Source organism: Mastigoproctus giganteus, chromosome 4 (genome assembly GCF_048544385.1).
Source record: "Mastigoproctus giganteus isolate SK-2022 chromosome 4, ASM4854438v1, whole genome shotgun sequence".
Lineage (NCBI taxonomy): Eukaryota > Metazoa > Arthropoda > Arachnida > Uropygi > Thelyphonidae > Mastigoproctus > Mastigoproctus giganteus.
Genome location: NC_143578.1, coordinates 4,007,242 through 4,021,361, shown reverse-complemented (window position 1 = coordinate 4,021,361; position 14,120 = coordinate 4,007,242). Strand labels below are relative to the sequence as shown.

The window sequence follows — 14,120 nt, the reverse complement described above, 5'->3', positions numbered from 1 at the left end:
TTGAAAGGCACAATAGGGTCGCTGTAGCCCTTGTGCCAAAACCTGCAATAACAACATCAATTGTAAAATACAAATATGAAATTAATCTTAAAAGTAGAGTAGCAGGTGGCGCTGCTTTCTTTTTGACACACGTGTTTTGGTGGAAGTTTTAATTTTTTAAGTAGTGATCAAAGGTTGGAGTTTCAACATGTATAAGCAAAATTTAGGCTTTAGAAACTTGTTTTCTTCATCTGATTGGTGGTTGATCTAGCATTTGATAAGTTGATGGTTTTAACGTACGTAATCATGATTTAGTGGCTCGACTCCGTTATTGAGTAATATCGATAAAGCGTTTTTGGAGCAGACCCGGGTGTAATAACAAGGGAGACTACGAAATAGAATAATCTGTGAGTATAGCTGTTGTAATAACTTCGTGTATAGAGCGTGAATACAGAGAATCGTAGCAATTTTAAGTATTAGTATATATGCCAAGTGAAAAGAACAAATTTTTGCTTCTGTATGGTTCTCAAAAAGGTCAAGCACAAGCTATTGCAGAAGAAATTTCTAAAAACGCAGAAAATTTTGGTTTGGAAGCTGAATTGCATTGTTTAAGTTCTATCGATAAACTGTTTTGTATTGAAAGGGAAAATTGTGTAGTTCTGGTCATCTCTACAACAGGTGATGGTGAACCCCCAGATACAGCACTGAAGTTTTGGAATAAGATTCACAAAAAAACACATCCAAGTATTTTTTTGAAAGGTGTTCATTATGCATTGCTGGCTCTTGGGGATTCAAATTACAACAGTTTTTGTGGCTGTGGGAAAGCTGTAGATAAAAGGTTACGGGAACTTGGTGCACTGCACTTTTATGATACCAGTTATGTAGATGATGCCACTGATTCTGAAGATGTTATTGAGAAGTGGATTGATGGTTTATGGCCTGCATTGGCATATCATCTAAAATCTGAGACATCAGTATCAAAAGATATTGGATCATCATTTAGCATTTATAGTGCTGAAAACAGCAATCTACCTTTGGAAAACAAAAAGAGTGAAATAACTACAGACACCAAATATGAATTATCTCCTGTGACAAGTGGTGAAAAAGTAACACTAAAAACTTTCCCATTGGAGAAATTGTCTCCAAGTAATTATCATGTTAGTATTCAGCATTCAAAAAGCCAAACAATTTCTGAGTTTTTGAAAATGGAATCGGAAGCATTTTTGTCATTACCACCAGTTGATGTAGATTCCCTTCATCTTCCAAGTATACCAGCATCTTATCTTACAGTTGCATTTACTCCTGAAGTGGAAACTGATTTGAAGTTACCTGAAATTGACTTATTGCCTTCAGCAGCATCATCAGTGATAGAAGCCTGGTTAGTAGCAGCAAGACGTTTGACTGAATTGCCCACTGTGAAAAGTACTCTGGAAGTAACAGTGGATATTTCTGGTAGCAGTATTGAATATCAACCAGGAGATGCCTTTGGTTTCCTTTGTCCTAACCCAGAAGATGAAGTAGAATTTCTTTTAGAGAGGTTGGGAATTTTGGAAAATTCTGATTCCTGTTGTAAGGTTATTATTGGTTCAAAATGCAGCCCAAGATCTTTCTCCCATCTCAGAAATCAAGCAACTTTGAGATCTCTATTTCAAACTTGTTGTGAAATACGTTCGGTTCCAAAGAAGATGTTTCTTCGTGTTTTGGCTGAGTATACAACTAATAAAACGGAGAAACAAAAGCTTCTTTTATTAAGTAGCAGAGAGGGTGCATCTCTGTATACTTCACTTATTGTAGAAAATCGAATAAATCTGTTGGACATCCTAAAGGCATTTCCTTCATGTTGTCCTCCAGTTGAAGTAGTGCTCCAGCATCTAACAAAGTTGCAACCCAGGTTTTATTCTGTAGTTAATTCACCCCTTGTGGATCCCAGTCAGTTCAGGATAGCATTCAATGTTATAGAAATTCCAGCAGGACAAGGAAGATACAAAGCACGGCAAGGTATCTGCACAGGGTGGCTCCAGAAATTAACAAATTCATCTCTCTTATCACCACCTAGGGATTCTCTGTCTGTGTTAACCCAAGATTTCAAAGGTCTCTCATTAAATTCTGAACAAAAAATTGCCATTTATAAAAGAAAGAATACCCATTTTAGACTTCCAGAAGATCTCTCCATTCCTCTTATCATGATTGGACCAGGAACAGGAGTGGCTCCTTTTGTGGGTTTCCTTTCTCACAGGGAACAGCAAATAAAAGAAAAAGGTGCAAATATGATTGGTGACACTTGGTTATTTTTTGGTTGTAGACACAAGGAGCAGGATTTTCTGTATGAAGAAGGACTTGAGTATTTTGTTTCAAGAAAAATACTCACGCAGCTAGTGTTATCTTTTTCTCGTGACCCTTTGCCACCTGAAGCAGAGTTTTTTCCTCGTTATGTCCAAGATAATATTAAACATTACAGCATTGAACTCATAGAACTCATAGAAAGAAAACATGCAAAGATTTATGTCTGTGGTGATGCCAAACACATGGCAAAGGATGTGTATAGTGCATTTATTGACAGTTATCAGAAAGTTAAAGATTGTACTTTAGAAGAGGCAGAGAATTTCATGAAGCAACTGCAATTTGATAACCAATACATACAAGACATTTGGGCATAAATATTCCTATTTTTTTGGTAATTTTTACAAAATGATTTTAAGATGAATCTTAGTTTATTTAAAGTAAATAGTGGATATGATTTTAATATTGTGTTAACAATGGTTGTTCCTTATTCTTCATCAGCTAAAACTCCATTTAATTGCATGTAGTATTAATGACATAACTTATTCAATTTTAAAGTTTATTTACTGATGTAAAATTGTACAATACAGGAATAATCCAATTTATAATATATACTTTGTATAGTATTAAATATGTACAAGATACAGGGTGATCCATAAGTGAGGACCAGGTTGTTAGAACTTGTTCTGAGGAAACTAAGGTCATGAAGCATCTGTATATTATGTTTGTAAGTTGTATATGTTCCATAATCAGTTTGCCTATTTTTCCAGGATGAAAATCTGAGTTATTGGAGGAAAGAAACCAGTTTCTGATGAACTTATCTTTATTCAACAGAAAAAATTAAAAAAAAGAGGCTTTTTCCACACAGTGTGAGAGAAAGTCGTGAAATTGTGAAAATGAGAATGTCGTTTAAAACTTGCACAAGGAAGGTAAGTCACAGAAGGTGGTGATGTTTGTCAAGTGAATGAGGAATGTTTTCAAAACTATATTCTTTGAAATAGCCAAATAGAAAAAAATCTGGAAAACCTGAACCATAAAAATTGTGGAAGCCTAAGGTTTTTGAAATACTATTATCTTCAAACACAGGTAATCTGAGCACTTTCAACACAAAAGGTATGGCATGTGCCATCTTGTTGAAAATAATATTCCCGATACTCAGTTTAGTTGACAAAAAACAGCTTTGATAATCTATAGCAGTGGTGACTAATGTATTCATATTATTCTGGAAATGTGTTGTGTGCCACCTAAGAAGAGATCAAGAGTAAGGCAAATGAAATATGGAAGTTAAAAAAATAATTAATAAAAAAATCATTGCAAAATATATATTTAAGATTACCAGAAGCCAATGGTTGAAAAGGAGGATATCAGAAGCAAAAATAGAGGACAAAGGAGGGCATATTTATTGAATTAAATTTCATATTAAAAATAATTAAAAATCATAAAATTTACTTCGTAAAATTTTATTATACTAAATGATGTTTACAATCATATTTAATAACAAAAATATTGAAAGATGCATTCATATTTTTTCAGTAAAACTTCATTCTCAACAAGATATGTCTTTCCTATTATACTGAGTTAGGATTATGCCCTTGGTGGACTTCCAGCCAATTCCTCTCCTTTGGCCATTGAGCATTTCAATGGCCAAAGGAGAGAAAATTCTTTTAAGTTTCAGCAATGTGTCACAATCAAAATTTGCAGATTTTCAGTAACACACCTCTTCATTCTTGCATCTCTTGAAAAAAAAAATTGTGCATGGTGCTCTTACCAAGAAAGGCTTCAGTTCTGCAAATTGTAGCATCTGGAGACTAGGCACCTGTGAGGTGATCTGATTGAGGAGGCATTGAATGGTTTGAGCTGATGGGATTCTTCAAACTTGCTCAGATTACGCACTTGAGGGGGCATAAATTCAAATTGAGGAAAGATGGTTGCTGAATAGATGTGCAGGAATTTGTCTTTAGCCAGTGTTTGGTTGATTGCTGGAACAAACTTCCATCTGTAGTTGTGGAAGTTGATAGATTAAATAAATTGAAGAACTAGAAAAACTTTTGGAGGGAATGAATAGGTGAAATGGGAAGTTTTTTTTTTTTATTTTTGACTGATGCTGTATAAGCTTTCTTTCATGCATCATATGCCACTACTGGTGTCATTGCTAAAATACAGCTCAAATAATGAGCTAGTCAGGTGTACATACATTAAAGTGACCAGATCCTTAGTATTCCAATGCAGGACATCAAAAAAAAAAAAAAAAAACCCCCAAAAAAATATATGCATATATTTTTAAAAATTTTTTATTTTTAAAAAAATATTCACATACACAATATAAATTAAATTTATATACTTCTTTGAACTAAACTCAAAAAATAAAATATCACACTTCTTAAAAAAACAAATACTTCTGTAAAATAATAATAATAATAATGCATACTTCTTTTAACAATAAAAACAATAGAAATTAAATATATTTTTCCATGGAGTGAATTTTTCTTAATAATTCATTATTTTCTATTTATTCCTAAAATTCTTTAAAAGAATTAGCAAAATTGCACTTAACTTGTAGTATTGTTTTCAGGTTTCTACATCAGTTGTGTTTTTTCTGACGTCCACAATTTATATACTACTGAAAAACTCTTTCTGTTGCACCATTAGTTCCCAGCAAACATAATGCAATCCAATTACTCTTTTCAAATGCATGCATGGTATGTCCCTTGTGTCAAAATGTCTAAATTTCAACCCATCTCATATCTACAACAGATATGAGATGGGCTGAAATATTTAAACATCAATTAACTTCATTTTATCGTATGTTAAAATGAATTCAAAACTTTTTTACACACATTGCCAATTAACACAATTTTTAAGATTGATCCATCTAAAACAATCAATATTTTGAAAATGTGTTAAGTGAGGTTCTAAATATTGGATACAGTTCTGGTAAAAACTGTTCACATTGGAAATGAAGTAATTTTTTTTTTGGAGCAACCATTTTCTTCTAAATGTACTTTTTCCATAATTGTCCTTTTTTTTTGTTTTCAATATTTTTCACTGAACTATGGAATGTTGCTGCCTGACTGTGCATGAAATACAATGATACTTCTGAGAGATCATCTTCAATAAAACTTACCAGAATACTTGGACAGTTGCTGATGGATGAGAAATATGGGTAATATTCCAGTTTAGGGTACTCCTTACAAAATGGTGGTGAGGAGAAGAGGGGGAAAGCAGCGATTGTTGGGTTGTGACTCCACCCACTCACTGCGTTTCCCCCCTCTTCTCGACTGCACATGTTCAATGCCACGTGACAAAATATGTTGGAGCTGAAAATGAAGAAAAAGGAACGGCAAAATGGCATTTTTTTTAAAATCAAGTAACAAAAATGCATGCTATTTGGGAATGACAATATGTCATGTGACATTACAATATGTCGGAGCTGAAATGGAAAGAAACAGCAAAACAGCAATTTTTTAAAAAACAAGTAGCGAAAATTCACACCACATGCAATCAGCGATTCTTCTTGCCTGTACATTACTAGACGATTGCACGTGTGTTAACAATAAAAGTGCTCTTTGTAAATGCACAAAATGTCTAAAGAGATGTTTTTTTTTTTTTTAAATCTTGGGGGCTGCCACCACCAAACCTCTGCTTTTGTGACCATACATCATCATCATGATGTATGGTCACAAAAGCAGAGGTTTGGTGGTGGCAGCCCCCGAGATTTAAAAAAAAAAAAAAACCCCCAAACCTCTGCTTTTGTGACCATACATCACTAGTCAATTCCATGTGCATTACCAATGAGAATTGCTCATGCATGTTTACAAAAATGCTTTTTTTCTCATTTTTTTGGGGGCTGCCACAATTAACATTAACAACTGACACAATAACAGGTTAGTGACGTGGGAAAAGAATACTGAAATACAAAAAAAAAAACTCACCTTATCAGTCCTGGCATGCGGGCTGATATATTTCCTGAACTCTGTTCAGGAAAGCTGCTGCCAGAGTGTCTATGCCACCACACATATTCTGCAAGGTAAGAGTCGAACTGACCATCTACTGTTCTTGATGGCAGTTGCCGTTTAATAGCACTCCACGTTTCCTCAATGCTGTTGGTGTTTCCACCAATTTCAGGATCAGTGAAATTAAGGGAGTGATTTACTGCTATGTGCACCAGGCAAAATGGAAGTCTTAATGATGTCTAGGAGGACTTTACTCCAATTTTCAAAGACCCTGAAAAAACACTGTGATGTGCCTCGTTTAATCCCACCAAACACCCAGTGCCCATTCACTTTTACCTCTATTATACTTCCTTTTTCCAAACTTACTTTCATCAATTTCAACAATAGCACCCATACCGCCTATCATACTCCTTTCTTTCAAGTACAGATCTACACATACTTCTCTACAAAAACTCCTCCAGTTTACTCACCATGGTTTGACTAACGCATCTCACGTATAACAAATTGCGAATTTGTTATACGTGAGGGGTATCTTCTCAACTCAAAACAAAAAAAAAAAAAAAAAAGGTGAGAAGTACCTCAATCATTCTTAATCTTCTTTCAGAAAACCACGATCCCTTTTGTACAGACCTTTTAACTTGGTGAGGATTGGACCTTTCTTTCTACACATCCACTCAAATCCATCCATAATGTCTCTTTTTTTATTTATTTATTTTATTTTATTATTTTTTTTTTGGCCACATGGTGCAGCATAAGCCATAGGCTTTCTTGCACCATTTGGACATTGCTAATACTAATACATCCGTCCTTTTTCCAAGCCATACAACATTTTTGCAGTCACTTGCTTTATTGGGATTGAACAAGGATTTAAAAATACAAAAAAAACATGAAAAAAAACCACTAAAATAAACTGAAAATTTTAAAAAAAGGAATAAGTATGTGAAAGCAACACACAACAGCAGCAAAACAAAACAGATACCAGCACGATGCAGCATGATAAACAAACATGTGCACGATAGCCAAGCACATGCACACAGAATGAAACTAAGCAAATGATAATTTTGCATTTACTGCATGTGACATCCACCTGTAATGAAGAGGGGGGGAACACGAGTGGGTAGAGTTACAACCTGTCAATCACTGCTTTCCCCCTCTTCTCGCCATTTTGGAGTATAAACTGTAAACTGGAGTATAGCCAAAATATGATTTTAGAGGTGAACACGATTTTAAAACTCAATTGCAGGCATCAAAGCCAGCTTTCTGGTTGTATCCTAGCAAGCACATGTACTCCACCGCTGCATTTTCGCAGATTTCTTTTAATAAAAACCCTTACTGAATATATATAAAAATGGCTATAAATTTTGACTATGATGCCCTCAATAGGAAGTTGATTTGCTGCTGACTGAATAGTATTGTTCACTATATGTGCAGCACAATCTATTCAAATACTTGGTTTCTGAAGATGGTTCTTTATCTTATTATAACCATTATTTGTTCCTTTTCGTAGAAGACCTCCAAGGTTTGTATTGTCAGCACAAACTTCTAAAAGTTTATTTTCTAAATTATTCTTTTTTATTACTTCTACAGTTGAGTCTAATTATTTCAGAAGTTTCTCCTGGGAGAGATACAAAATCCAAGAGTTTTATTTGCACCCCTACTTTGTAGTAAAAAAGAAAAAGAATTAAAGAGGGAAATATTTTAATGCCTTTGTGATTTGATGCATCCATAAATATTGTTATAAAATCAGCATTTTCTAAAGTTTGCAAAAGTTGAAAAATTGTATAAGGCACAAGTACCTTTTTTATAATTGCTTTGGTTTTTGTACTACCACAGGTAAATTTTTGGTTGAATAACTTACAAATAAGTTCAGATCCATTGATCTAAATGTTAGATTATGAAAAATAGTATGATACGCGAATACTGCCTCAGCAATTGTCAATTCTTTTTCTTTGGATCCGAATTCAACTTTTCAAAAATAACTACTATTTTGTTGAAGAAGCTGCAATTGATAATGCCTGTTTATGCTTGTCAAAAGAAATATGCCTTATGATGTCATTCTGTCCTTCTGACGTAGTCAAAAGCTCCCTATTGCAGTGTACATTGTGCTTAATTTTGGATTTTTTGATGAAACTAAATTCTTCTTTTAATTCATGGGTAAATCTGAAATTATTATTTTTTTTAATTTAGAATTTAGATTTAGTATTACTTTCATTTTGAAAATACAAATAAACATAATGCAATTAATACATATGTATTTGTTTTTGTTATCCAAAGTTACAATAATGCGAAAACTGCAGCCAATAAACGATTAATCTAACCTTCTGACCACAAACTTTAATCACAAATGATAGATATGAGATGACTGTTTGTGGTCAGCCAGCACCATCTATGAGACAAAAGATGTCACAAGGATGCAAAATAGTGATTCATGATATATGTATGGAGGCTACATGTCCAATTCAGGATATTTTCCAGGACAGTTTGCAATGTGGGGCAAACGACATTATTATTTTTTTTTTTATTATTTATCTTTATTTTCTCCTAAGCCTGCTTATGGCTTTTGACCGGGGGGTGCACATTCAGATATAAGTTTTACATATAATTATCCACTTATAATTTATATATATCATAATAATAATATACATATATTTGTCTACACATATAATATACACATATCATTGTCTTAATAAATTATACAAATTATTCATTGTCTAATTATATTATACATATCATTGCATTATTTTTACATGACAGGCAGATAGAGAGCATAAGCATAATTTGTAATTTTACAAGAAATAAAAAAAAAAAAAAACTTTACAGAATGTTCACATCTACATGACTTTTTACAGAGAGATACCAAAAAGATAAGACAAATATGAGCATAACAGTAGTGCCAGTGCAGAACAAAAACAGTCTGACTTCAGTTCTCTCTTCATTTTCTGCATTCTGTTTCAACTGTGGGGTTCACTTGCTCATAGCATTTATAAGTGGAGAAATACATTCTGAAACACTTGTCCTGTTCTTCTCTGTGCAAAGCCTTTCTCGGTCTAAGTGGAGATCATTGTGCACCTTAATGGTGTTAGAAGGAAAAAATTACTGAAGACTTCCTAGCTGAGTGGAGGTGATGGTGTTCTATTTCGCCCACCTTTGTGTCGTGCGGGTTCGGTCGAGTCCAAGTACTCAGCTTTTGGCGAGTCGAGTCTCCCTGTCAGTTTTGCGTGCGTGAGAACGTTCTCTGTGATAATTATGTGAGACCATCCAATTGGCATATAAAATAGCCCTTGAAATGGTAAACAGATGCTTAGTAATCCTGTTTAACCATCTCATCATCCAGTACTCTGAACCCAGAAAAGCCTTGATGGTAGCATCCGGGGCAGAAGACCAAACCTGAGATGTGTAGAGAGGGATGGGGATGATCCATCTTAACATATATTGCTTAACAAGGTCAGTACCTACCAGCTCCTGTCTGAAGGGCCACAGTACTGCATAAGTTTTTTTCTTCTTTAGATGTCCGAAATGCAGTGTGAAGTTCAGGTTTTTGTCCCATTTCAGACCAAGATCAATATGTGTCTGAACTATTTTGACCTCATTGCCATTCACGTGTATTGCTATGTGGTTCTTTATTATCTTGTTGGTGAAAACCATTTGTACCGTCTTGTGTTCATTTAATGAGTCCCATGCAATGGAGTCCTTTGCAACTGGGTAATTTTGGAGTTTGCTTCATTGTTGTGTTGCAAGGCTGTCTTTTGAATGTTCCAGGTGATGAAAAATTTCAAGTCATCTGCATAAACAACAAATTGTTTTTGATTGTGGTCCAGGAAAGGATACAGTGCTGCTGCAAAGAGCATAGCAGAGAGGACGCCACCTTGATGGGCTCCCCTGTTGACTTGAAAGGTCGCTTTGGAAATTCCGTTAGTGGCAGTGACGTGTCTCTCCATCAGAGTGCTCGTTATTATTGCTAAGACGTGTTATATGGAAATATTCCTTTAACATGACATTAATAGCTGAGATGGAAATACTGTTGAAAGTGGATGCAACATCTAAGAAGACAATATATAATTGCTGTCTGAATTTAAGGGCATGTTGGATTCGAAATAGTCTCCACGAGATTCATGGTAGTCAATCTTTGTGTGATCACTGAATGAAGGTACTCGAGTCTATGCCTGAAGCAGTGATGGTTGATATTATTTAAAATAGATATTTCCCAATCAAATATTTTTTGAAGTGAGCATCCAATCACAATAGGCCTGTATTCTTTGGCAGATTTAGGATAGCTATTTTTGTGAACAGGATTAACGAAGTACATATTCCATATCCTTGGAAAGAGGTTTTCACTTAAGATTTTGTGGAAAATGTGAAGGAGTAGGTCTATAATGTATGGTTGCTGATATTAATCATGAAGAGTGGGAATTTATTAGACCCAATTATGGCTTTATTCTGGAGATATTTAACTTCAGCTTTAAAGTTATCTCTAGTAATATTGATTTCAGACAGTTCTGCACAGTCTTCTGTCTTCAGGTAACAATGATGGATCTTTTTTAATTTGCTAATCACTTCATGGATTTTCTCTGTGTTGACCTTACTATCAACTTGATTTTCTGCCAGAGGAGTTCCAAAGGTGGCTCTGGTCAATTCTGGGATGTGCTCGGCCATACATCTTTTCTTATTAGATATCCTGCTTTCTTTTTTTAAAATGTGATTGTACCATGTCATAATGGACTTGACGTTTCAACTGAATGAACTGTGCTCTAGCTTGTTTATATTGAATATAATCAGGTGAATTTTTTTTTACCATTTCCTGAAGAGTTTTTGCTTGTTCTTGAAAGCATACTTTACTTCTGGAATAAACTACGGACTTAAATCTGGGATGTCTGGACACTGTGACATACGTGTATATTTATATACACAAACCCATGTACTACATTGGTTTTAAAAGGCAAATAATAAAAATGTTTGAAATTAACACAGCGATTATCAGTGGGGCATCACTACCTCCATTTACTGACCTAGGGATCTGTACAAAATGCATTGTCTTCCATTAGGTTATATAAAAGCATTACCTAAATAATTCCATATGCACAGTTCCAACATTTTCCATGCCCAAAGTAATAATTACCAGAAAAGTGATTGTTACTTTGAGGCATTACAGTTTGCAAAGTGCTAACTGTCATGCTTCCACAAGATCAATGCACTAAGTAGCAAACCTAGTTTTCTGGTTCCTAAATACAGAATGAGGCAACTTGTACAATAATATTTTATAGCTCTCATAATGTGAAGCTTTTGCTCCAAATTTACTTGAATTTGTTTTACATATTGCAGATATATCTTAACACTGGGTTTTGTTCTGCTTACTTACTGATGACAACTCCAGATCTAAAACCATGTTGTAGGTAACAGAATTTGCTTTAAATAGATAGCAATGTATTTCTCCATTGGAGCAATGCAATAATAGTGTGGCAAAGTACCCCAACAATATGATATTACACTAAAGTAGCAAACCTAGTTTGCTCATTGTTATGTGTAGAATAAGGCTATGGTCAACACGTTTTAAAATAATTATTTTAAATATATTGGAATCCCTGCACTTTTGTCATCTAGCAAGTTTACAACTATTGGGTTCTGCATTAGCAGTCTTGTTATGCATAATAACTCCTTCTCCCCCACTCACACCTTTCTAAACCTCTCGAGAAGGTGATATGATGCAAGAAAGCAAGCTTATGCAGCATCAGCCAAAAAAATGCACCCATTTCACCCCTCTGTTTGCCCCAAATACCTGTCCAGCTCAGCCTTAGATTTATTTAGGCTAACTTCCACAACAAAGGATGTCTGTTCCATCAACCAACCACCCACTGGCTAAAGGCAAACTTCCGCACATCTATCCTACATCTGTCTTTCCTCAATTTGAATTTATGCCCTCTCAGGTGATTATTCCGAGCAAGAGGAAGAATCCCATCAGCATTGAGCATGCTCAAACCATTCAAGGCTTTATACCCTTTGGGAATTATCATCATTCAAGTTAAAATTTCAATCCATTCTTTATAATTTGCCTCTTCAGCTGTCCTTGTTTGGGAAGGATGAAGTATACAGTCCACTTTTACAATCAATTTTATTGTTTAATTATGATATTTCACAAGAGGGAAAATTGCATGACCTGTTTTTTAGGGAAGGCAAGCATTTGTTGTTTCAGCAAAAAAAAAAAAAAAATTAAATAAAAAGATATATATATATATCAGGACTGTCCAGCTGGCAGCCCTGCAGTTAATTCTGTGTGGATGCAGAGCATTATTCCATTTACAAAAATATGCTAATACTTAAAAAAAAAAAAAAAAAAAAAAAAAAGCAGGAAATATTGGGACAATTGAGGTATAACAGTGAGATGAAATCAAGATGGGACTCTGATGATGAGATTGGTGATTGTTCCAGAAGAGCTACAAAATATATACAGTTTTTGTAGCTCTTCTATCATGAGGTTTTTGCACTAAATTTACTTGTATAAATAATTATGTAAAATTGATTTTGTTTATGTATATTTATCTACAATGATATACAGATATTGATTGAATTTGAGTTTTTCACTTAGATGGATTAAATAAATTATCAAATAGTTCTAAGATTAACATAGTTACATATGATGTATTTTGACAGAAAAACCTTAAATTCGTAGATGAACTATCAAAATACTTATAAATTTGTACACATTGTAAATATATATTTTTTTTCAACTAGTTTTATACCGGAAATATTATTTTTTGATTTCCATGGAGGCATTAGAAAATAATACTTGGTAAAAGGATGTGTAGGACTCAAAGGTTGAAACCACTGTTTTAACATGCGAAAGCTCAGATAAAGGCTAACATGACAAAGCTGGCCCACAGACTAAAATAATGCTGTAAATATCAGAAATCAGTTCAAAACGACAGGAAGTATTCTATAAGCACCAATATTATAAAGAATTTTTTAAAATAATTTTATTAAATTTTAAAAAAAAGTAATAACTACCTCTTAAGAAAGTGTTTTACATTTAAAGCAGCTATGGTATAACTGACGGAAGACATAACTAAATAACAATGAATATTCATAAACTGCTATGAAACATCTCATCAGCACAGTACACCAGAAAGAGACAGAGAGACTACAACTCATTCTGTAAAATTTTTTCTCCCTAAGACTTTTAATGGTGAAAAAACTGTAGGACAAATTAATGAAATAACTATGTTCCATGTTAAAAAAATACAAATTAACCAGTTTATTCAAATCAGTTAAGATTATTATTATTATTAGCCTGAGGCTTATGCTGCACCGACCAAAAAAAAAAAAAATTCCCTATTACCCTGAGGGGAGAGAGAGAGAGATAAGTAGAAATGAATCACCAAGAAAGGGAAGAATGATGATATCCAGCTCAGGACCCTGGGTATGCCAAGCCCATACTCACCGGATGTGAGCCCCTGGGAGTAAAGAATACTTCATCCCACATAAGTATGGAGCAAAATTATTACTTTATTGTTCTAAATAAACAGATTAAACTGTTTAAATTATTTAAAATGTATCCCATAACTCAGTAATCTTTTGCAGTGTTTCAAACACACTTTAGACACTGCAATCTTATGACTACCACACTAGATCACACAACTATAATATACAGTCTGGTCTGACTTGTCTCATAGCTCACTGTATCGTACAAGACACCAAACTAGAAAATGGATTCTAAAGTGGAGTTTGAAAATTAAATGTTGCGTTAAGTTGAGTTATTTGAGATATCTTTGTATATAATTTAAATCATTTGATCTGTACTCAGAAACATAATCATTTTGCTCAATACTTGTGAAATATTAATTACCACATATGCTTTTCAATCAATAAATTTGTTACTTAAGAGTGCATACTCCACACCCAGTACATCCAAAATAC

At 34.1% G+C, this 14,120-nt stretch overlaps 1 protein-coding gene across 1 annotated transcript; it reads left to right on the top strand.

Annotated features, from left to right (window-relative positions):
• Window positions 1-464: 464 nt before the first annotated feature.
• Window positions 465-2,636, top strand: LOC150086345 (methionine synthase reductase-like). The gene has a single exon (XM_090371281.1). The coding sequence runs from the start codon at window positions 465-467 to the stop codon at window positions 2,634-2,636; it is 2,172 nt and encodes a 723-aa protein (XP_090227407.1).
• Window positions 2,637-14,120: the final 11,484 nt, after the last annotated feature.